Here is a 24,387-nt window from a genome sequence, read left to right on the forward strand (position 1 = left end):
TTGTCGGCAAACGCCAATCGAAAGTAAAAAACTCTGCCATGGGATACTAAACAGCAGTCTTCTTAGTACATTTTGTTCACAGAAGACTGTGTTTTAATAACTGACGGCAGAACAGGCGCGGACGTGTACGACGGATTTTACCACAGATTTTACCTACAGTGGAACTGGCGTGCGTGCTAGCGGACGCCCTTTAGGTCCCCAGGTACATCGTCCTTCAATTCCTCATATAATACTGTATCCAATCTAAATAAGAATACACATTAGTATACATAGACGGCACAGATGAACCACAAGGTGAAATCCTGTGACTGACTATTCCTGTAAGATAATAGTTGCCGTCATGTGCTAACATGATCGGTCCACCAGAGTCGCCGAAGCACATGTCTTGGCCGTTCTTGCTTGATGCACAGAGAACTCCAGGTGTCACCTGTGCGTGTTTACTATAAGTATTAGGGGATACTAGTTGGACTTGTGCGCGGAGTTTGATGGGCGATGATTGGCTGTGTTCGGTTTGACCCCAGCCAGTTATGGTGAGAGGGATCCCTTCGTATTTGGGTTCGTTGATGTTGAAAGTCGGCAGGAGAATAGGGCGGATGTAGTCTGTAAGAAAATAGGGAAATTCATGGGAATGTCAAACAAGTTTTGGCACGATTTAATATTTGGGTCAACATTTTTTTTGTTGTTTTCGTCCCCAAAAAATGTGACGGAGTGGAACTTTTTGTATTAGATGAAATTTAGTTTTTATGTTTTCTTATGTCAAATATAATCTACAACTAGAAAGATATACAATAGTAGCACTAAACACATACAAATTGCATCACCACGGTGTGTGGACGCATAGGGCGCCGACGCACGCAGACTCGCAGAGGAGTAGGTATAATTACCAGTGTTAGGAGCGTCTCCTCTGAGCGCCAACATAGCGAGGTCGTTGTGGAACACTTACGTTTGGTACTAGTTGTGGCAGACGATTCTCTCAGGCTGCATCACCGCGGTGTGGACGCACCGGTCACCGACGCAGAGGTACTTATGTACGTTATAAGTGAAAGTATACCAGTGTTAGGAGCGTCTCCTCTGAGCGTCAACATGGCGAGGTCGTTGTGGAACACTTGCGGTTGGTGCTGGTGCGGTGGTAGATGATCCTCTCAGGCTGCATCACCACGGTGTGGACGCACCGGTCACTGACGCAGAGGTACTTATGTACATTATAAGTGAAAGTATACCAGTGTTAGGAGCGTCTCCTCTGAGCGTCAACATGGCGATATCGTTGTGGAACACTTGCGGTTGGTACTGGTTGTGGTAGACGATCCTCTCAGGCTGCATCACCGCGGTGTGGACGCACAGGGTGCCGACGCAGTCCGTCGGTGTGCGAGTGTCGTATTCAGCTAAGAAGACTTTCACACTGTTGAAATAAAACATTTAACGTTAACGAATGGAACTAAGTAAAATTTCTAAAGCTAAAGCTTTAATAACCTATATTAAAATGTCTCAAGGCGAGATAACGACTCCATAGAGCGACTAATCGTACAAGGAAGAGTGGAGGGAACCAGATCGCGCGGCAAATCAGCTATGCGCTGGACTGACCAAATAAAATCCGCAGTGGGAAACCGCATATCTGACTGTGCCAGACAGTCTGCCAACAGGAAGAGATAGCGGGAGATCGTGCGAAGAGCTGTGTCCGCCTCTACTATCGATGCGGACGCCTCAACGCGACGTGACCACGACCGCTCTGTCAAGGGCGATACAACAAAAAAGAAGATTTTAAAACGGGTTTTACTCTCGTTTATTTTAAGTCGAAAATAGTACTTACAGAAAACTTATAAGGATGAAATGACTTACTCCTCATATCTATACGCGTGCTGTAAAACCACGCAATGCGCCGCGGTGAGTACATGCCGGTAGCTGATAAGGGACCCTCCACACGCTATGCCGGCTAGACGTGTGCGCCGCGCCGGCGCGCCGCCGCCGCCGGGCTTTTTTGCCACGCCGCCGCCGCCGATAAATGATCGGCGTGAAATCGGCGTGACCTTGAGTGTTGTTAATCAGCTATTTTAACTTGATATTTGGATATTTGGATTTTTGTGTATTATATGTATATGTTACAGTTCACAAATATATATTAATTATTTATTAAATGAAACAGAATAGCCAGTTACACAAACTATTTGACACACCAATTAAAGTAACTGAGTAATCCTTAGTGTTCAGCGTCAAGAAAGATGACGTCATTATATGAAGTAGGATTTTTTCCTGTAAATTGTGTATTCACATTCAACTATTAATATTTATGCCTTTACCTTACATACGAAGTAAGAATGCTATGTCATGAAAATGCGTACATTGCAATTAACTAGGCAAATAAAATAAAACACAGGGCTCATGTACCATGGAACCTCAAGGAGCAACAGAAAAGGAAAACTAACTAGCTAATGTTGCGTTGCGATCATCAACCTTGCTCACGGGCGTAGCCAGGTTTTAGGATCGGGGGGGGGGGGGGGTGTCAAGAAAATAAAACGACTAAAAGTACATAACAGACACATGGATACAGATGGTGACATGGTTGACAGATGGATATGCTAGAGGACAGTAGACCAGATAAAATATTTTAGGTACCACTAAATAAAACTACACTCCAAAATCAATAGTTTTTTTCGCCCTTATTATAATTTTACACGTGATTTTAACGACAGAGTAGGTGTATATCGGACGATACAGTAAGGTATACGCACGCGAGCGAAAGCGAAGCGGCCTGCCTGGCTAGAGCGCCACTCACCGTGGTCTTCTTCATCAATTCAAAATTCAATTTGATAGACAGTTGTACATTTTTACTTTTAGTATGGAAATCAGTCACATCATTTTATCACGAAAATTGACAGTGCAGTAACGTAGCAACAGAGTAATGCTGCTGCAGTCGCCACCCGAATGTCACCTTTGTCATATCTTAGAAAGTAATTGAAAACGAGAGTGAAGCGAGCGCGAAAATTTATCGATATAAAAAACGCAATTTGATAGACAGTTTAACATTTTTACTTTTAGTATGGAAATCAGACACATCATTTTATCACGAAAATTGACAGTGCTGCAGCAGTAACATTGCAACAGAATAATGCTGCTGCAGTCACCACCCGAATGTCACCTTTATCATATCTTAGAAAATAATTGATGCGATCCGATAATTCGACGATGGCGGAGAAATCCAAAATCCAAACCATCGTATACTATAGGTAATTGTTAGTAATCAATGAAATATGCCGCACGCCTGTTCTTATTTTAATTCTATGAATGTTAATATTCTGAACTTTTCGGGGGGGGTTTGAACCAACAAACCCCCCCCCCCCCCCCTGGCTACGCCCGTGACCTTGCTTGTACTATTTTCGACTGGCTTACGGGAATAACAACAAGAAATACGCACTCGGAGATTACGAAAAAGCGAGCAAGTTTGTATATCTTGATGGCACGAGTTCTCGTCTTTCCTATATTGCAGTATGGTGCCGAAACGCTGAGCCTCAAAAAGATGACGTGCAAAGGTTGGCGCTTTAGAGATGTAGTGTTGGCGAAGACTGCTGCTTATACCTAGGACAGCTAGAAGAACAAACCCCTTAATTCTAAAATAGCTTAATATCGCCACTCTGGTTTCCACAAGATCTTTCTTCGGACATATTATGCGATTTCCAACGCATGATGTGGCGAAACATATTATGAATTTAGGCCCAATGAATGGCAAACGTGCTCAGAGTGGAGCATGTGTGAGATGGTCGATGCTGGCGGCAGTCTACACGGCTTATGACCGCACGAATTTGACACAAATTACATGTGGTCAGCAATGAGAAAACGAGAAAGAAGAAGATAATTCTCACTGAGGCTGGTGCTTGTACGACAAGAAAACCATTAAAGAGAAGCAGTCCACTATGTCTAGGATATTTGAAGATAAGCCATGGACAGTATGACAAAAGGGAGTTACAGAGAGATACAGATCGGATCGACAGTCTTTGGGACCAGGTAACCCCTTAATACAAGCCAGTTACTAGGAAAATCAAGTAATTATACCTATCCTATAATTCCTATATTCATTTACAAACCCTATTTTACTCAAAACCTATTCAAAACTATACGTAGATTACGTTGTTCACTTACCAGAAACCTGGATTAATCAAAATTTTCAAGAAAAACGACAGATTAATGATTTTTCTTTAGAAACCTGAAAGTCAAGGTCACGCCGATTTCACGCCGAAAACACGCCGCCGCCGCCGATTTTTCGGCAAACGCCACCGCCGATCGTTTTTTAATCGGCGCACACGTCTAATGCCGGCTACGTTGAGGTGCACCACCCAGGGGTACAGACCTACGCCGGTGGGTTGGCCCCCTAAAATAATGTAGTCTCTTAAACTGTCCATAACTCAGGAACAATTATCTGTGATAGATTTAAACACACCAATAAATATCCCGCTATGCCCCTTCTGCACAAGTCACGCGAGATTCGGTAGGGGGGTGGGGGTCACGAAAAAATCACGACAGATCACGTTGGGGGAGGGGGGGTATAAGGAGACCTCACGTGTATTTTTCTACAGTGAACGAAACTAAGAAAAAATACCTACCACATGAGTAGATACTTATTCTCGGTTTCGTTAAACATAAATCTTCACTCCGCACTTCAAAATAGCGAGTCTATTTTACGAAATTTTGGAGCGCGTGGCCTCGACCGGTCGGATAGAAAAATTACAAATAAATACATTTAAGGTTATGTGGGGGAGGGCGGTAGCCAAAAACCTCACCTAATATCACCAAGGGGGAGGGGGGGTCAAAAAGGAGTGCGTATCGATGGCTATAAACATTTTTATTATAATATCAGTTGCAATAACGTTTTTTTAGTATAATTATTAAATGATATAACAACACTTAATATATTTTCATATGATATATATTATCATTTTATATAATGATTAATTGATCTAATAACATTTAGCATAACATTCTTGAAGTATAATGCATATTTCCTATACCGAATTTATGATATAAAGTTATTTCATCTAAAGTAGAATAGTTATAACCTTTGTTGATATAATGTATTAGATATATAATTCCACATTTACTATTACACACTACAAAAAACGATACTCTTTCTACGTATAACGAACTGCTACTTATAACTAGGTAGGTAAGGTTAAGAACTGCGAACCCTACACAAAACCAACCGCTACCAGAATTCTAGGTTAGGTTAGGTTAACAACTGCGACCCCTACACAAAACGAACCGCTAGCAGAAAAGTAGGTTAGGTTAGGTTAGGATTGCGTCCATTACACAAACAAACCACTACCAGGATACTAGCTAGGTTAGGTTAGGTTGGAATTGTGACCCCTATATAAAATGAAAGGAATAAAGTTTAGATTAGGTAAAGAAAACCCAATTTGCAAAGAAAATTTTATATATATATTTTTAAATTAAACATTGGATGTTTTTTTTTCGATTCAAATCGGAAACCTCACGATACTTGTTAGTATGTACGTGATTGCTGTAAAAAAAAAGTATCAGGCGTTAAACATTTACATATGTCGTCATAAAAATACCTATATTATACCGAATAATGCATAATAATACTTGTATAATAAATGAGCATTATATCACATGATCGTTATAATAAATGAGTGTTATATCAAAAGATAAGTATACAGGGTGGAAAGGCACGACGATCCTTTCCGGAAATGGGAGATAGTTTAGCCTAAGCCAGTTTAGTTTTCTCCATAGAAACTATGTTAATATGGGCAACCGTTTCTAAATTATGACCTTTTAAACATCCACGCAAAAAACTACTTTGTTCTAACCCTAACAGGTGACAGGGTCAATGAACTTACTTGTAAACAATCAGTATTCGACAGGAAATTATGCTAATTTGTTGCCATCTAACCATTTTTAGGTCTGCTTACAGCAGGGTAAGAATCATTGCAGGATTTTCGCTTTCTTAGTGGTTCCACTTGTTCAATACTTGAATGAAATAGTTATGTTATTCCTTAATATTAATAATACTAACCACAACATTGTTTACAACGACAGTTCAAATGGTGACATTGACAACCACTCAAAACTACGCAATCGTCTTATAAATATCTCTGGTTTCCTTGACTGATAAAAAGGTTTTAGTTTCTTAACACGTTTCACAAAATTATTTTCGAATAATTGGAAACTATTTAAAATAATAAAAAATTACATGTAGGTTGTGTTAGTTGCACCAAATGAACTTGCAAAAATGAAATACTAAGAATAAATCAAGAATAAATACTTCTTCAATACCAAACTAACAAACCTTCTTGCGTGGTAGGAAATAGACAAGACGTCTGATGTTTGAAATTAAATTTTCATTGAACTATACTTATTGAATGTCATATTCTTCAAATAAAAATGTTAGATGCTCGTGGCTATTTAAATTTGTGGGGCTGTGTAAAAGATATGGTGTACCAAACCAAACGGAATGTGAAACTGCGGACGAAATGAGACAAAGGCTAATTGGTGCTTTCTACGGAGGATAAATGACGAAGAGCATACACTATATCGCATGTGCATCGACATACTCGGGTACGGGCTGCGGCGGCGTTGTAATACACGGAGGTACATTTGAACACCGTATGTGAAAAGAAGATAGTATTAAATATTGGAAAAAAGTAATTATCTAAGAAAGTAATAAAATTGTTTGTAATATTTTTGCATGCATTTGATTTATTTGACATTTATGCGTCATTCATACATCATTGCGATACTGTCAACGATCGGAAAAAAGTGTAAAGTCCCGAGCTTTCCCGACGGAGATCCTTAATCTAGCCGTCATGTGCACATGCTATAGGGTTATCACCACAGTTAAAAAGTAGTATTTTTGCAATTTTTATTTTTTACTCAATTAACGATTCTTACCATTACCAATAGTCTCTGTATCACTTAAACGACCTAATACTTCCGGGAAGGATCGTCGTGCCTTTCCACCCTGTATAAAATGATATTAAACATTTTAATAATATACCAAATGTATATTATACAAAATGAGTTATTATATTTTCTGAAATTATATCAAATGTTGTTATATCTACAGAAAATATATTAATTATTTTTATATCGATCATTACGAGTACACACCCGTCAAAAAGTAGCCGAAAACACCTCGCGTGATTTGTGGACCGTGCATACCGGCATTCGAACCCGGACCTCCAGCTTCGTAGGCAGGGTCACTACCGACTAGGAGGCCGTTTAAAGAAATATACGAATCATAATCTGTGGCCCTATTGAAAGTCTCGGGTAGCGCAGGTGTAAAAGGGTGTAAGTTTCACGTAACACTTATGCCCTTTTACACCTAAGCTGCGCGAGACTTATACCCTTTTTCACTAGGGCCACAGCATTGAAGCAACTTACTCGAGATATATTTGTGAGGTGCGTCGTGGGTACCGCCGGACCCACTCTGGTCAGGACCCCTCAGTTGACTTAGACCTCCAGCAGACCAGCACAGACCCTCATCTACTAACACCAGAACTACTAACGAAAATATAAACTTATAGGGCAACATGACGAAAATGATGTCTTTTATTCTTTTACTTTGTTTTTTTTTTTACTTTCTCTTTTTAGGGTTCCGTACCCAAAGGGTAAAAACGGGACCCTATTACTAAGACTCCGCCGTCCGTCTGTCCGTCACTGTACGTTGAATACCACTATGAGGATAAAATTATTTTTCTTATCAGTTTTTGATATACAAAGAGAATCTTTACGAGCTGGTTTGGTGAAAAATAACTTGGATAAATACTTGGATATTTAAAGGTTGTCATTGTTAGGGTAGGTACTATTGTTATGTTAGTGAATATTGCCAATATTGGATATTGTTATTGAATTGCACCTGGTTTTCCTGTATTTTAATGCTGAGTGTAGACGTGGGTGCGTGTGGGTATTACAATTGCGGTAAAGTTGTATCTGACCCAAGTATTAGTAAACGTAGGTAAGTACTTAATTAATTATTCATTAACGTAGTTACTTACGAAGAGTTGTCTTGTTGCCATGTTTAAGCATTTTAAGTACGTCAAAAATATGACAGTTATGTAGGAAGTAGCGCCTTCAATAATTTTCTACAATTTCTTGTCGGCAAAGACATATGTAACTTCGTATAAGACGAATAGAGTCTAAGGAAAAAACGTGCCTCGGAATTCAAGTAAAAGTCATTCTCGAATAGATGGCGCACACACCTTTAGCCTATCCTCGGCTAGATGGCGTGACGACACCGTTTCATATTTAACAATTTTAACAGATAGATATCAGTGAATGAACATGGATTAAAATGATATAAAAATAATAAAATTATTTATCCATATATATACATTTTTTGATAACTTTATACGTTTTCATTTGGAGTTTTAGTCGTGTGTCGATAGATGGCAGTAAATTTACAGTGACTACAAAATTTACAATGACAGGACCCCTCTATACTATCTATTATTTTTGTTGTCGGACTATACGTGCTTCCGCATTCGCTAAATCTGAAAGCATTTTAGGTAGGTACCTACTGTTACAGTCACTTCAATTGTTCACAAATATCTGAACAAAGTCTCTATGTGCCGATTAGTACCTACTTACGCGTAATATAGTAATGGTGACATTTGTGACGTCGTACGGAAAAAGAGGAAAATTTGTCATCAAAGCACACAGGCTGGTCAACGTAATATATAGCAAAGAGAATAGATAGTATAGAGGGGTCCTGTCTTAGTAAATTTTGTAGTCGCAGTAAATTTACTGCCATCTATCGACACACGACTAAAACTCAAAATGAAAACGTATAAATTTATCAAAAAAAATTATATATGGATAAATGATTTTATTATTTTTATATCATTTTGACCCATGTTCATTCACTGATATCTAAGGTATGTTGGGGTAATATCGGATGCGGGGGAAGAACGTAGGAAATTCATTTCCGCCAAAGTAGGCTTTATTTCTTAATTTTGACAACAATTTGCAAGACGCTATTTCATTGCGCTTCGGACACCAGTGTCCCTCCGCCGCTCAGTGATATCGGATATGTTCTACGCGCCTTTAAAGGGAGCAAGGTAATTTTGGTCATTTTTCTGGCCATCCGATCTTCGCCCTGTAATTTATGTCGAGTATTGTGATAAAACTGTGGTTGTTTTTGTGATTCAGTTGATGTCCAATTTCGTTTTGAAGGTTTATCTTTAAATTAATCCAATCAAAACAGACCTAGGACTGCTGTAGACCGATTTCCGATCTTTACCCTTGCAGGTAAAGATCGGATAGCAACAATCCGACCTTTACCCATTAAAAATTCAGCAGTGATTGTCAAACTTTGTTTTTTTTATGACTGCAAGGGGCTGTCCATAAATTACGTCATCGATTTTTGACGATTTTTGATTCTTGATTCCCTTGATTTTTGATTCCCCCCCCCCTATAATCATCCAAAAATCATGCTCCAAATGACCCCATTTCCTCCTACTTCATGCTACCGTCATCCGACGCCCAGACCCCCCCCCCTAAATTGAAATGACGTAATTTATGAATAGCCCCCAAGAACTCTGTTTTTATCGTAATTATTTCGTTCCTTTATTTTTATTCGAGGACGGTAATTCAAAAGGAAGAGATATTAGCAGTGTACGTCGCTATATATGTATGAATGTATTACTTAGGAAATTGTTTCTATTGACATATCACACTTTGAGAGCCACAGATTTACCAAATTTTCGTATATGGGTCAAGATCGGATGCATAAATGCAAAGTTTTAAACATTTGATGAGAACTTTTAAGTTTCCAGCTATTCGTGGCTGAAATTCATATACGTTGGAGGAGGTTAAACATCGGATATACTGTTTTAGATACCTTGTTATCTGAGCATTAGAACCGGTTTTTTTTCGCCATCCGATGTTCTCCCGGGATGACAAATTCATCGTTACCCTCGAATAAAAATATGTCTCATCTTTACACTTGTATAAAACTGAAACCGTTAAACATTGAAGGTTGCCAATATTCAGGCTTAAACTTCGGTTATTATTTAACGATTTGCACCATATTTCTAGAAGCTGACACGTACTGAGCTCGAGAAAAAAAAATATTTCGCGAGGTCTCCCAATTAGTCCCAAATCCGTCCGGTATTACCCCAACATACCTTACGTGTTAAAATTGTTAAATATGAAACGGTGTCGTCACGCCATCTAGCCGAGCATAGGCTAAAGGTGTGTGCGCCATCTATCCGAGAATGACTTTTTCTCGATTTCCGAGGCACGTTTTTTCCTTAGACTTTATTCATCTTATACGAAGTTACATATGTCTTTTATATATAGTGATACCATTAGGTAGGTACTTAGTTATTATAAAGTATGTAGGTAATGAGGTATGACCAAGGTATGACGGGCAAGACAATTATTTTTATTAGGGTTCCGTACCTCAAAAGGAAAAAACGTAACCCTTATAGGATCACTTGGTTGTCCGTCCGTCCGTCTGTCTGTCAAGACCCTTTATCTCGGGAACAAGTTGAGATATCGAGTTGAAATTAAAACCATATACTTACTTAGGTCTACAGTCTTTGGTCAGGGGGTAATTGCACAAAAGATCCCTATGGGTCGAAGTGTATCCGCAAGGGCCCCCGAAAACAATAAGATAAGATAAGATAGGTCTACAGTCGTTAACGTAAAAAAAGATCCGGCTGCTTATGCCGCAAAAGAACGTATATTTCGACACTCGCAAGGCAATCAAAATGTATAGAGTACTTCCCGTTGACCTAGAACTATGTTGGCAAGTAATATATCGTATACTTATAAGTAGTATATCGTCTTACTATTACAGGTACAGAAAAAAAATTGAAAATAACTATGAATTTATTTAAAATAAAAATAGAATAAAAAAAAGGTTAGTTTGTACGGAACCTTCGGTGGGCGTCTCCGACTCGCTCTTGTCCGGTTTTTTTTCAAGTACGTCACTTGAAAAAAGAATTGTTTTTCGTAGCTTCATCGGGTTTTAAATGCTTATTTTAAATTTTAACAAGCAGAAACGTCTGCGAACGATGCCATTAAGCTTAGAATAAATTTAAAAGTGGAAAAATTACTGTCTTGGGTTAGACTTGAACTCACGGCCTCTGGATCGATACTCCAGCGCTCTGCCATCTGAGCAACCAAGACCTCATCCATAGCCAGCAAATCATTCCACCATATTATGGGTCAAGGGGACCCTTAGCGACATCTACCGTAAGAGTGTTACAGTTCTTAAACGGCTACCGGAGTTCCAAGTCATATTGGAAATACACCAGTTACGATGTGCTACCCATACTAATTTTAAATTTTAACAAGCAGAAACGTCTGCGAACGATGCCATTAAGCTTAGAATAAATTTAAAAGTGGAAAAATTACTGTCTTGGGTGAGACTTCAACTCAGATGGCAGTGCGCTGGAGTATCGATCCAGAGGCCGTGAGTTCAAGTCTCACCCAACCCAAGTAGCACAGATTAGCTGTATAGCAGCCGCATAATGAGGTACGAATACGCTTGAAGCTGGAATATAAAAGCTGCATAAGAGCTGTATAAGCGTCTTTTCAGCTTTTATAACTCTTAAATGGGCACAAATTATGCAGCCTTAAGTTCACATAGCTACTTAAGAGCGTTGTAGCAGCAATTTAACGGAATTATAAGGGGTAACAGGAGTTATAAGAGGTGTATATTGACTGGGTAAGAGACCACCAGTTACCCTTTATTCAGCTAATATGTCACATGTGCGCCCTAATACCGGGAAAGATTGACGTTGGGCTGAATAAAAGATAATTAATAACATACTTTTACACCTCTGCCTTAAAAATCAGCTATTAAATTTTGTATAGTGACGACGAACTCAGAGGTGAACATATTTATATTGAAGCAAAAACGTTAAGCGCAACGACACCATAAGTCATTTTATTAAAGTGTTTAGTTAAATGTTATGTTTTATATATTAATGCGAGAAAGATGTTTGGGAATGCAAGTTTATTGACATTATATATATACATTATCTAAGAAAATTTCAGTGCGCCACGAAAATAATCAGTATTTATTTAAATTAATGATATAAATAAGCTATGTGTAAAAACTATTTCAGTGGTTTGGACAGAATTATGAGATAAAAAGTTAATAATACGTTACAGGAAGTACTAAACTAATGATTTAGGTTAAGAACTCAGGCACAAAACCTTATTGTTACCCTTAAAAGTTGGAAAAGCAATTTCAATTTTATAGGTTATATACAATAAAATGGTGGTCAATGTTAAAAAGCAACGTGAACCGTTAAAATTCTTATATGCAGCATACGACTGTTATATATCTGATAAAGATACTTAAGTGAACCACTATAAAGTCCAAGTCGTTATTTCGATACACTAGTGAACCTCTAAACAGTTATAAGGCATCTTGTGAACGTTTTAACAGCCGCTATGCAGACAGTCCCAATGGCAGTATAATAGGCTGCTTAGCGGTAAACATGTTCAGCGCTAAGCCGTATTATGCGCCACATGTGTTCGATTATACGTCTATTGGTTTCATAATAGTTCACTCGTTCTCCCTTATAAATAAGTCAGCGAAATAAAAGCTGCTTTAGCGGTAAACATGTTCAGCGATAAGCTGTATTATGCGCCCCATGTGTTCCATTATACGTCTATTGGCTTCATAATAGTTCATTCGTGCTTCCTCAAAAAGTCAGAATAATAAAAGCTGCTTAGCGGTAAACATGTTCAGCTATAAGCTGTATCATGCGCCCCATGTGTTCCATTTATACGTCTATTGGCTTCATATTAGTTCACTCGTGCTCCCTTAAAAGTCAGCGTAATAAAAGCTGCTTAGCGGTAAACATGTTCAGCGATAAGCTGTATTATGTGCCAAGTGTGTTCCATTATACGTCTATTGGCTTCATAATAGTTCATTCGTGCTTCCTTAAAAAGTCAGCGTAATAAAAGCTGCTTAGCGGTAAACACGTTCAGCGATAAGCTGTATTATGTGCCACATGTGTTCCATTATACGTCTATTGGCTTCATATTAGTTCACTCGTGCTCCCTTAAAAGTCAGTGTAATAAAAGCTGCTTAGCGGTAAACATGTTAAGCGACAAGCTGTATTATGTGCCACATGTGTTCCATTATACGTCTATTAGCTTCATAATAGTTCACTTGTGTTCCCTTAATAAGTCAACGTAATAAAAGTTTACAATTACCTCCTTATACAGCACATGGCGTAATTTTATCCACTAAACAGACCTTATAACGGTTAAAGCATTTGATAACCCTTAAAGCTGTATAGGGTCGTAGCAAATATACCTTTATATCACTCTTTGCGTATTAATAGTAGTTTTCAGAGCCGTAATGCAGCTTTTAATCAGCCCTAAGCTATATAAATATCACTGAGATCTATTATACAGCTGTAGGACTACGAGTGTGCTCTTATAAGTGTCTTAATACGCACAGAGCGTTAGATAGAACTAAAAGTGAGTAGTTATAGAGCTATCTGTGCTACTTGGGAAGACAGTAATTTTTCCACTTTTAAATTTATTTTTAATGCTTGTCATTTTAGTAACCCAATATACCAGACAAACCTTATTCATAAAATTTATTAACCATCCTATATAGTCATAATGTGTTCCTATAGTGTCCCTATAGTCCAGCGGTTCTCAATCTTTTTTTTTTTTGACGGAACCCTTTTGGAAAGCGAAATACTTGATGGAACCCTACAATAAAACAATAGTTTTTAGAAGTGTGTTTTTTGCATAGTAAAATTTTTCGAGGCGACTAAAGCATAGTGTTCTAAATTCTTGCGGAACCCCTGCAGGGGTGTCGCAGAACCATAGGGTTCCGCGGAACACACTTAGAGTATGGCTGCTATAGTCATAAGAAGGAGATACTTCTAACAAACATTAACATCAATGTGGACAGAAAAGAACAAAATAAAGTATAATAATAATTAATGTATAGTTTGGCCGGGGACTACCGTAAAATGGGGTGAGTAGGGTCAAAACTGAAATTCAAACCTCGATAACATTTTATTTTTACATATGAAAACTAAATGGTGTATATAATATGTGTTCCGGACGTTTGTATTTTAGTTTTTATTTTATTTTATTTTGGGTAGTTCCATTTCATAACTTTGACGATAAAGAGGAAAACCCACCTCACCCCGTAGTGCCTCGTATTTGGGGTGAGAGGGGTTTTCATACAAAGGTGATTTTGGAAGATTGTTGGATCGATTTTTTTTTATCATGCGTATGTGCTATAGCTCCATTTTAAATTGGAATACATTATTTTTGTAGCAGTAGCCTTAAAATCCCTTCTCATCCCCCTCTCAAACCTTCTCTCTCCATTCATAACCCACCTCTCCCCACGAAACCTACTCACCCCGTTTTACGGTATGTCATTTCAAAAGAGAGTGAGTAATTATGACCCAAGGCACAATCGTGCCAAGCGGCATCGCCTGAGGCAAAAGTGCATACTGCCCTATACATTTCTGCACTTACTTTCCTGTCTTTCCTAGTATTGACAATGTAAACTAAATAGTTCTTAATGTGCAGTCAGCAGGTTGCTAAGCGTGCTAGGTGTTCAAAATTACCTTGACACGCTCTTATTATTATCTTATATACGTAAATATTTTTTTTATATACGTAAATATTTGTTTTTAAGGCGCTTCAAATATTCGCAAAATAGGCCTAATTTACTAGGCCGCAAAGAGAAGCATAGTATTCAAGACTGACATCATTTATAGCCTAAAAAGCTAAACAGTCCGACACAGATATTTTCGATTTCGTTAGATTTGGTTAAGTTTTGGAGGAGGAAATAGTCGAGTACGAAACCTCGTTTTTAGGGTTCCGTACCCAAAGGGTAAAACGGGACCCTATTACTAAGACTTCGCTGTCCGTCCGTCCGTCCGTCCGTCCGTCCGTCCGTCCGTCCGTCCGTCCGTCCGTCCGTCCGTCCGTCTGTCACCAGGCTGTATCTCCCGAACCGTGATAGCTAGACAGTTGAAATTTTCACAGATGATGTATTTCTGTTGCCGCTATAACAACAAATACTAAAAACAGAATAAAATAAAGATTTAAATGGGGCTCCCATACAACAAACGTGATTTTTGACCAAAGTTAAGCAACGTCGGGAGTGGTCAGTATTTGGATGGGTGACCGTTTTCTTTTTTGCTTTTTTTTTGTTTTTTTTTTGCATTATGGTACGGAACCCTTCGTGCGCGAGTCCGACTCGCACTTGCCCGGTTTTTTTTGAGATTTTACGCAGGATGTTTCGCTTTGTCCTTTACGCACTAGTTTTAGGACCCGCTTCCGTTAGCGAGACGGATATACTTTGGTGTCCCACTGCTGGGCAAAGGCCTCCCCTAGTTTTCTCCACATATTTACCTAAAATACTTAAATCTGAACTTTCGTATCCTCTTAACAATAAAGTCGCGTGAAGATCATTTTGAACACCTAGCCCGCTTAGCAACTTCTTCTGCAGACTGGGCAACGTAAAACAAATTCTAGTACATAAAATGTGAGCATTATCATATGACGTCAGCAACAGTATCCTCGTTGCAAAAACAGCTGCAACCCGACCCGTGTAAAGCATGTTAATGGTACGGTGCTTTAGTGCAAGCTGGGTTATTCGGTTACAAAGGAATTCCGACGTTTTATAGCAGCATAGACTCTGCCCGTGACTTCGCCTGCGAAGTAGTCATTCCCTTTACTATTTATAAGAATTCGCGTGAATCACCTTCACTACAACACCTTAAGAGGAAAGGGGACGGCTGTTTCTCCATGCAAACGTAGTCCCCATTTTCCTCTCTGGATATTGACATTATGGAAAATAGTTTTACATAGTTTTATGTATATTAACCTATGCCCATACGTTTGATTTTTTCGATTTTTTGATACAATGTAAAATTTTGGTGCGAAAAACCGGTTTAATGAATACAAATTATTAATCTTAGTCTTATAAAAATTAAAAAAAAAATCAAACAAACGGGCAGAGTATATGCTAGCTAGAGTATATAGTAGCTGTGGATGATAAACAACAAATTGCGTCAAAATATTTTCAATAATGTTAAATATCCAGAGGGGAAAATGAGGTCTACGTTTGTATGAAAAGGCGATTTCACGCGGGTCTTCCACTTCGTCTTTTAAAGGGTAGGATTTCTCAAACTTTTTACCCCTTATAAATTTCCCAGATAACTACGCACTACATGAAAAAAAAACCGGTCAAGTGCGAGTCGGACTCATACACATACACATACATCCAACCCGCAACTTATGTTTACATACATCTCTATCCTCGAGAACGCAGCTCTCGCGGCTCCTCTCTGGACGACCGGCTAAAACAACCCAGAGGCAGAGGAAGGAGGAGTCATTTCAACTAAAGATGCAACGGATAGTTGTTTGGCCGGATACCGGATACCGGCCTGACCATCGGCCGAATAGATTAGATTAGATTAATTATGAGGAGGATCGCGGCGCTAAAAGGGCATACCTGGGACGACCGGTAGGGCGGAGGCCGATCTTCTGAAGCGGACTTGCGCGATCTCCATGCCGATAACTGGCGGGAGATGGCACAGGATCGAGACATTTGGCGTGTACTCGTGTCGGAGGCCAAGACTCTTTTTGGGTTGCTGCGCCATTAAGTAGTAGTATTAGATTAATTTATTTCTTATTGAAAATTACATGATATTTAACAATGTCACAATGTTTCCAAATAACATGAATCAACAAAAAGATCCGGTCAGTATATCCGGTATTCGGCCGCCGAATATTCGGCCAATAGAACTATATCTACATTTCGGTTTTCAGGTGCGCATTCTGCAGGTTTGACCTGTTTCCTAGTGAACGTTCGCGCGGACACATTTCTAATAGGTTCGAAATGAGTGCGCGTGCAAGTCAGTGCAATGTTTAAATAATAAACAAGTACGATTATGATCAAGACTGTTTCTTAAATCCAATTAGTTTACTCCGAAGTCAAGCAATGTTACTATCCGGTATTCGGCCGGATAGTAGGTCACTATCCGGTATCCGGCCGGATTGTAAAATCATGGCCGGGTAGGCCGGATACCGGATAGTAACCGAATATCCGGTGCATCTCTAATTTCAACTAGCTGGATCTATTGCTAAAAAAGTTCTCGTTGGATACATCGGTCCGAAGTTTGATCTACTTAGTGAATTAAAAAATTCTCACTCATTTCATATTCTAATTTATGTGTATTGTTTATATGTATATCGCGTGTGTCCTTACCACAATTCTGACAAATTCAACTACACCTCATATGCCAAAAACTGTCCAGCGGCTTGGGCTGTAGGGCGTGCCAAATAAATGGACATGTATACATACACACGCTCGAAAAACATTAACCCTCCTTCTGATGCGGGTATAAATACTATATTATACTATTTTGTTACTGGAAACGTATTTTTACCCGACTGCATCAGAGGAGTGTTATGTTTTACGAGCGTGGGTATCTATATGTCCATGTATTTGGCACGCCCTACAGCCTAAACGGCTAGACATGTGAGGTATGGTTGAATTCGTCAGAATTGTGGTAGTGACATAGGATGACGCCCGCTAATAAAAAAATGGAGGGGGGGGTTGTTTTTTCCTTACTACTTATAGCAATATGGGTACCAAATGAAAGCTAGTGAAAAGACCATTTCAAAAATATATGTAAACTATCGGGTTTTTTGATTGTTTTAATAATAGTTGCAATTTAATGTAAGAGAAAATTATAGGTACTTATTTTAACTTGATGTGCCTACTTTTCTTATTTTTTAAATATATATCTGGTTAATTATTTTCTATCATTATATAGAGAATATGCACAGTCATGGTATGTATTTTAGACTAATCTGTTCAGCCATTTTCAATTTAGAGCACTTGAAAATCAACTGTGGATTGTGATTTTTTTCTAATAATTTGTTAGACCAAGTATTGAAAATGCTACAGTATGTTATATATTTGTGATCTACTCACAAAGCCCTTTCATTTGGTACCCCACATGGTATGTTTAAAAGAAAAAAAAAGTTTGTACTGCCGACTTTATGACGTCACAGCAACTGCCCCCACCACTTTCGCGCTTGTCATCTCATATATTTGTGTTCAGGGCATTACACTGAATGCATCGATACCATATTCACCCATATCCGAGACATGAGCGAGAACTAACCTAGTCTGTGCCGCCGCTGGACTATACCTATTATAGTTTTCTTTGAAAGTAGGTATTTATTAAGTTTGTGTTTCACGATTTTTTTCATATTTTTGGATGCATGATTTATGTATCCATGACAAATTGTAACTTTCTAGAACTAACGATCACGGAGCAAAGCCTCGGACAGACACAGCACAGACAGACAGACATGGCGAAACTATAAGGAAAACCCTAAAAAAGAGAAATAAAGGGAATAATTAATGTAGCAGCTGCAATTGGGTATTTTTGGAATCAATTTCAAGTTAAAACCTGCAATACAAACAACACAGCATCATACGTTTATTTCTCATTCTCATTGTGTTTGAATTCTCGGTTCTTCCAAATGACAAGTCTGAATGTCGCACCCTCTTCGCAAGTAGCTCCGTAGTGTTGACCTAGGTCATCCAGCGTGAACACCTTGAGAGTATCCCAGTGGTCCTTCTTAGCAATCTTCTCGGTGCCTATAGCCGTCGTCAAGGCACCGGCAGCAGCGACATTGTAGGCCACACATGCCGAACGTCTAAAATAGGAATATAATTATCAACTTTGTATTAGTTAACCAGCCAAGTTGTGGCTGGCCACGCCTAACGGAGATATTTGTTTTACTTTTAAGCTACACTATGTCGGGGGGCAATTAACATACTTTGTATTTAAAGAGTGCAGATGGGCGGATGTGGTGGACGCTGATCTGCGCGAGCTCCGGGTTGAAAACTGGCGAGAAATGGCACAGTACCGGGATCAGTGGCGAGCAGTCGTGTTGGAGGCCAAGACACACTTTGGGTCGCTGCGCCAGTGGTGTAAGTAAGTAACTATTTAAAGAGTAGGGATGCGAGGACCTCATCGTCCGAGGGTTTTACCAGTGTGATCAGTCAAGAAGGGAGCTTGTGGCGAGCTGATGCGGAGATCTGTCACACGACAGTTGGGTGGATGGGACAGGGCCCTCTGCCTCTGGCTTGCCTTAGCCGGCCGTCCAGAGTGAAGAGTCCGCGAGAGCTGCGTTCTCGAAGGTAGATGTGCAAGTGTAAGTGACGAGTTGACTTTTTTTTTAATTTTAATTTTAAACTATAAACATAAGTATCTGGGAGACCGAGCAAAGCTCGGAAAACATATAAAAACTCGAAAATGCGCGTTATCCTAGAGATAAGCTACCACCAAGCTAGCTCGATTTTATAACCCCCATATACCAAATTTCATCGAAATCGTTAGAGCCGTTTCCGAGATCCCTGAAATATATATACATAGGTATAAATAAATAAATAAATATACAAGAATTGCTCGTTTCAAGGTATAACATTAATATCAAACTTACTTACGAGGTGACTACCTATATGTTTAAAGTCAAGTGACACCGGAGATTTGTACCTATTTGTAAATAAATATATACAGATTTTAATTTCCATGCAATTGTGATGTGTTAAATTACTTAGGTACTCGTTAATTTTTTTTACGCAAAAAAAAAAACAATATTAATAAAGAAATATGTTGGGAGCAGAGTGTCGACAGATATTGCAGTCGAACTCATAGTGTCAGTTCTAAGTATAGTGTCCATGTACAGAGTGCCTACCGCGAACCATGTTCGACGAGTTGCCTCTCTGTTGCACTTGTCAATTCGTACGTAAGTGTGACAAGGAGGCAACACGTCGTACGTGGTTCGCGGTAGGCCCTCAGTCGTACAACTTACCTCGCCCTAGCGAATTCCGTTGCTATTCCAAGTTTTCTGAATCGTGGATGAACAATCATACCTATGTCGTCGTAAAATGAAGCAATTTGCAGCTCCTTCAATTGTTTATGCGAATCAAACATTTGCTCCCATTGTAAATATAGCCGCATCTCATAGGTTTCAGGCTGGGAAATAAAAAAACATGTTTATTAGAACGAACGAATATAACATTACATTATTTAAACATGCACCCAGAACGCTGGGCCAAAGTATCCACGGACTGGATCCCACAGGATGGATCTCGGGGCAGAGGAAGACCCAAACGGAGATGGCGGGACAACCTCGATACATTCTGTGTGGAGTGGCGGGAGAGTGCATTAGACAGTGACAAGTGGCGGGAAAGAGGGGAGGCCTTTGCCCAGCAGTGGGACACACAAATAGGCTAAAAAAAAATTTTTAACATAAATCCAGTGAGCCTCAAAGTTTTGTGGTTTATTTAATAATCCAATAATTACTATAAAAAGTTGTGTTAGAGTTGCAACAAAATTTCATAAAAGTTTGACGTTTAAAATAACACTTGCACGGCTTCACACGAGCCGGGGTTTGAACCCGCGACTTCCGGATTAAAAGTCGCACGCTCTTACCGCTAGACCACCAGCGGCAGATCCCACTGTAACCCTTCCCACCCCCACCCCCACTCTACCTTTAGCTTCTTAAATAAGACCTGCCGCTCCACTGTAGTTAATGACATCAAAGACACGCCCACTATTTTCCGAACATTACCGTCTTCTTCGTCTTCGCAACATATCATAGTAAGCGAAGCAGGATCTTTAATCAATTCACATATAAATAATTGGTACTCCTTTACCGCTTTTGGATTTCGTGAAATGCCTGTAAATAAATAAAAATAAATTCAGAAGTAAACGGTGACATAAAAGTCAAATAGTTAACACACCAAAATCCAAATAATTAACTTAAGGGGCCGGTTACGACGTTTTCGATTTACGAGTTGACCTCACTTTGCGCAAATAATTTGTTCAATAAATGTTTAATTAATAATTCTAATTTTAATTAAGATGTTTATGATATAAATTCGATTAATATAAAATCATTCAAATCATTCTAGTTATACCTACTTCAAATTTGAATAAGTACCCCTGTTGTTCATGCTATGTTTCATTTATTATTTCTTGGCTTGAGAGAGTGAGAGTACCTAACTTCGATCGTATGAGGGCGACCTAGCGCTAGCGCGGCGCGACGACTTCGGGGACCTTAGGGGGTGTCCAGACGGGGACAATTTTTCGCCAATCTGATTAAATTGTCCGATCAAATCAGGCCGTGCGGACGCAAACACCAATTTGGCTCGCCGAATTCAACCGCCGATAATGACCGATATTACCGATAAAATGGGGTGCGGATGTAAGAATACCATATTTGTGACGCCGGTATTTTCGTTTTGGGGCGTTTTTTCAATTATGAGGGCAATATCACCATTAAATCTAAAATTGGTGATTAAATTGGAAATTGACGCCAATTTCATTTCTGATCAAATCGGCCGATTTGATTACCCCGTCTGGACTCCACTTTAATGCCAAATTGCGTACTTATCCCTTATGCGTACTCTCCCCGCCCGAATTAGTTAATATTCTCAAGGAATATAGACCCAGAATGGTGGATCGGCTTATTATAGTACCTATGTATGTACCTATGTATGTATAAAAACACACTTTATTGTACATATGACAGGTTAAAATACAATGAAACAAAATAGGTATAAAAGGTACAAAGGTATACTAAGGGGTAGGTGTATTATATTACTTGGTAGGTACAGTGTACTCTTTTTTGGGAAAGATAGGTACAGATGCACTGAAGGCACAAATATAACCATTCACATTCAGTGGGAAATAATGCAAGATTTTATATATTAATCAAGATAATTAATTATTCATTCTAATTACCTGCCATTTTCATAAGTTTTTCGTCGTGAATGAAATATTTTATAAACAAATGTACGGCATCGTCGATCCGGTTTTCGGGTAAATCCTGAATGCGCAACTTCACCAACGAGCCGTCATTTCTTCTTGTTTGAAACTTGGACCACACTCGACAAGACATCTTGTGCGCGTACTTATGCAAATCAAATAGCTGAATAAGTACCTAAAAATAGAATAAAATATAATATATACCTACATATAAATAATTTATTTCGTAAGAACAAACACAGAGAGAAAATTATACAAGACAGAAAAACACAGGCTGGTCACACTCATCGTACGATCAGCGCTGGAGCTGTCATCCGGTTTTATCATTTACAACGTCCGCTGTACCTACTCACGCTATTAGTGCTGGTTACTACGTGTTTGCCGCTCATGAATTTGAATATCTCGCAGTTACGCTATTTGGCAGGAAATCATGTTTAGGTATGTAGCATCGTTTTAACTTTTTTACATGTTATTAAACAGTTCTCATATTTTTTTTTAATTACCGAATTATGATTTGGCCAATGACTTGTATTCGGAGAAAAAATCTTCAACTTTGTAGCAAGCTAATTATAGGTATTAATATCGTCTTTAATTTAGTCGAGTAGTAGTTTAACACAAATTCACATAGTATTAAAATTTGGGAGACATGACTTTTACTACGTTTACAAGGATCACGTAAAACTACCACTTAATAATTACTTCACTGTTGTAGGGCATATTAATATACTATAAACTCCTGCGCCTTATTTCGTTTGAACGCGGCTGTCGCGGCCATTATAGGTACACGACCGTTTGTGCCGTCGTTCAGTGCGGTTCGAGGGGCGAAAGTGAGTTGACGTGTTTGTAATTTAGTAAAATATTACGGGAATTTTGCTTGAAGTTACGATTGTTATTATTTAAGAAAAGTAAGTTTTTTTCAATTGCTGTAATTCTAAGCATGAATCCACATTCTTTAGTATTGCAATATTTACGGTGTGTGTACAAATTTTATGGTAAATACTTGAATAAAATTTGGTCTTTTTTAATCGAACGTCTGGTTTGATTTAGATCTCTCATTACGTTTTGTTTTGCCCAAAGTGGACTTTTTATTTTTTAATTGTATTTACAAGAACATAATAAGATTTAATTATGTTATTGAATATTTAACCACTAGATATATACTTATAATGATTTGAATTTTTAAAATGAATACGAGCATACTGAAGACCAAACAAAACACAAAACCGTTGTTTAAAACAAAGGGTTTAAAATTTTAATCTGTGAATCCCGGAAAGATCTTCCGTTCCGTACCTCAAAAAGAAAAAAATGGAACCCTTATAGGATCACTCGTGCGTCTGTCTGTCCGACCTTCCCCTCCCCCTTTGTCTCCGAAACTACTGGATCAAAAATTTGGAAAAAAAAATCACAAAGTAGTTATTTACATATAGATGACAGGAAATTTATTAGAAATGTGCAGTCAAGCGTGAGTCGGACTTAAAGTTACGGAACCCTTGGAACGCGAGTTCGACTCGCACTTATAAGTATATATGTATTTGAAATGTCGTGCAATTTTCTTTAAGATGCCATTAAAGTCATTTTTAAGGGCATGGTAAAATTTTTGGGAATACATTTAACGCATTCTTAATTAAGTACTTACAATAAGAAAAAAAATACTGTTAGACTGTTACAGCATTTTGATCACCCAAATTTTGTAAACCGCCACGTTTAAGACTTTATTACGGATATCTTTTGTCAAATTCACGTGGATTAGTGCGTTTTGCTGTCCATACAAAATATAAGGAAATGCTATCTCTATCTCATTCATTTTGTTATGCCGCTTACTACGTGTTTGCATACTGTGAAAAGAAATCAAAACATAGTAACCCACAGTCTATTCCCCAATTCCTAATTTTTATACACCTTTTTTAAAAACTTACGGTTAAATTCATTTTTAAATGAAATTGAAGTCCAGGAAATATTTTGAATAGGTATTGTATCCAATTCGAGTAAGTTATTTTCATAAACTAGTAAGGTTTTTTTTTTCAAAACTCAAAAGGTTTTTCGTCTCTGGTGAACAATTTATTTTTTGTGGGTTACTGCGTGTTTGCTTTTCGCCGTCGAAATGCTTCTACTCTGCTCAGGAGTTCTTGACAGAACCGTAGCGTTCGTAAGTATAAATTTAAGTACTGAGTCATAATTAGGTATTAATTACTTTTGCTTATTAATTACTTTATCTTTGACATATGTCTAGAATTAGTTTATTATATTATAATAAGAATTGCTGTGTCTTGCAGAGTCCATGCCTCTGTACTCAATTATAATAATATTGTAACAACTTGAAAATACTATATACAACAAACTATGCAATGCAAATTATGCAATGATGGTTAAACCATCATTGCATAATTTGTGATAAGTAAAGTAAGTATGGTCCGTGCTTTTTTCGCCGCCGAATTTCAACAGGGATAAAAGATGCAAGTTCGGCTTTGTTCTGTGTTACCTGCCAATGTTAAAGTTACTAGTGGGAAGTGGTTAGACTCGTCACTACACAAATGGTCCTATCACCGTTTACACCCCCGAATGTATATATAAA

The 24,387-nt window shown here is 38.4% G+C and overlaps 2 protein-coding genes across 2 annotated transcripts; both read right to left on the reverse strand.

The window, feature by feature from the left end:
• Positions 1-205: 205 nt before the first annotated feature.
• On the reverse strand, positions 206-16,567 carry LOC134806721 (CLIP domain-containing serine protease HP8-like). The gene is made up of 4 exons (XM_063780043.1): positions 16,472-16,567; positions 1,837-2,024; positions 1,221-1,399; positions 206-600 (listed from the first exon to the last, which is right to left on the reverse strand). Exons 1-4 carry the CDS (start codon positions 16,565-16,567, stop codon positions 215-217), a joined length of 849 nt encoding a protein of 282 aa, XP_063636113.1. The 3' UTR covers positions 206-214.
• Positions 16,568-18,473: 1,906 nt separating this feature from the next.
• On the reverse strand, positions 18,474-21,971 carry LOC134806722 (uncharacterized). Its single transcript, XM_063780044.1, has 4 exons — positions 21,792-21,971; positions 20,537-20,724; positions 19,855-20,018; positions 18,474-18,693 (listed from the first exon to the last, which is right to left on the reverse strand). Exons 1-4 carry the CDS (start codon positions 21,946-21,948, stop codon positions 18,474-18,476), a joined length of 729 nt encoding a protein of 242 aa, XP_063636114.1. The 5' UTR covers positions 21,949-21,971.
• Positions 21,972-24,387: the final 2,416 nt, after the last annotated feature.

This window comes from Cydia splendana, chromosome 3 (assembly GCF_910591565.1).
Source record: "Cydia splendana chromosome 3, ilCydSple1.2, whole genome shotgun sequence".
Taxonomy (NCBI): domain Eukaryota; kingdom Metazoa; phylum Arthropoda; class Insecta; order Lepidoptera; family Tortricidae; genus Cydia; species Cydia splendana.

Coding starts and splice junctions, on each gene's coding strand:
- LOC134806721 (XM_063780043.1), bottom strand. CDS start 16,567: ATGTCTCGATCCTGTGCCATCTCCCGCCAGTTATCGGCATGGAGATCG. Junction 1,400..1,836: donor CACGCGTATAGATATGAGGA/GTAAGTCATTTC, acceptor TTATTTCAACAG/TGTGAAAGTCTTCTTAGCTG. Junction 601..1,220: donor AGGAGACGCTCCTAACACTG/GTATACTTTCAC, acceptor ATTTTCTTACAG/ACTACATCCGCCCTATTCTC.
- LOC134806722 (XM_063780044.1), bottom strand. CDS start 21,948: ATGTCTTGTCGAGTGTGGTCCAAGTTTCAAACAAGAAGAAATGACGGC. Junction 20,725..21,791: donor AAAACTTATGAAAATGGCAG/GTAATTAGAATG, acceptor ATTTATTTACAG/GCATTTCACGAAATCCAAAA. Junction 18,694..19,854: donor ACGGAATTCGCTAGGGCGAG/GTAAGTTGTACG, acceptor TTCCTATTTTAG/ACGTTCGGCATGTGTGGCCT.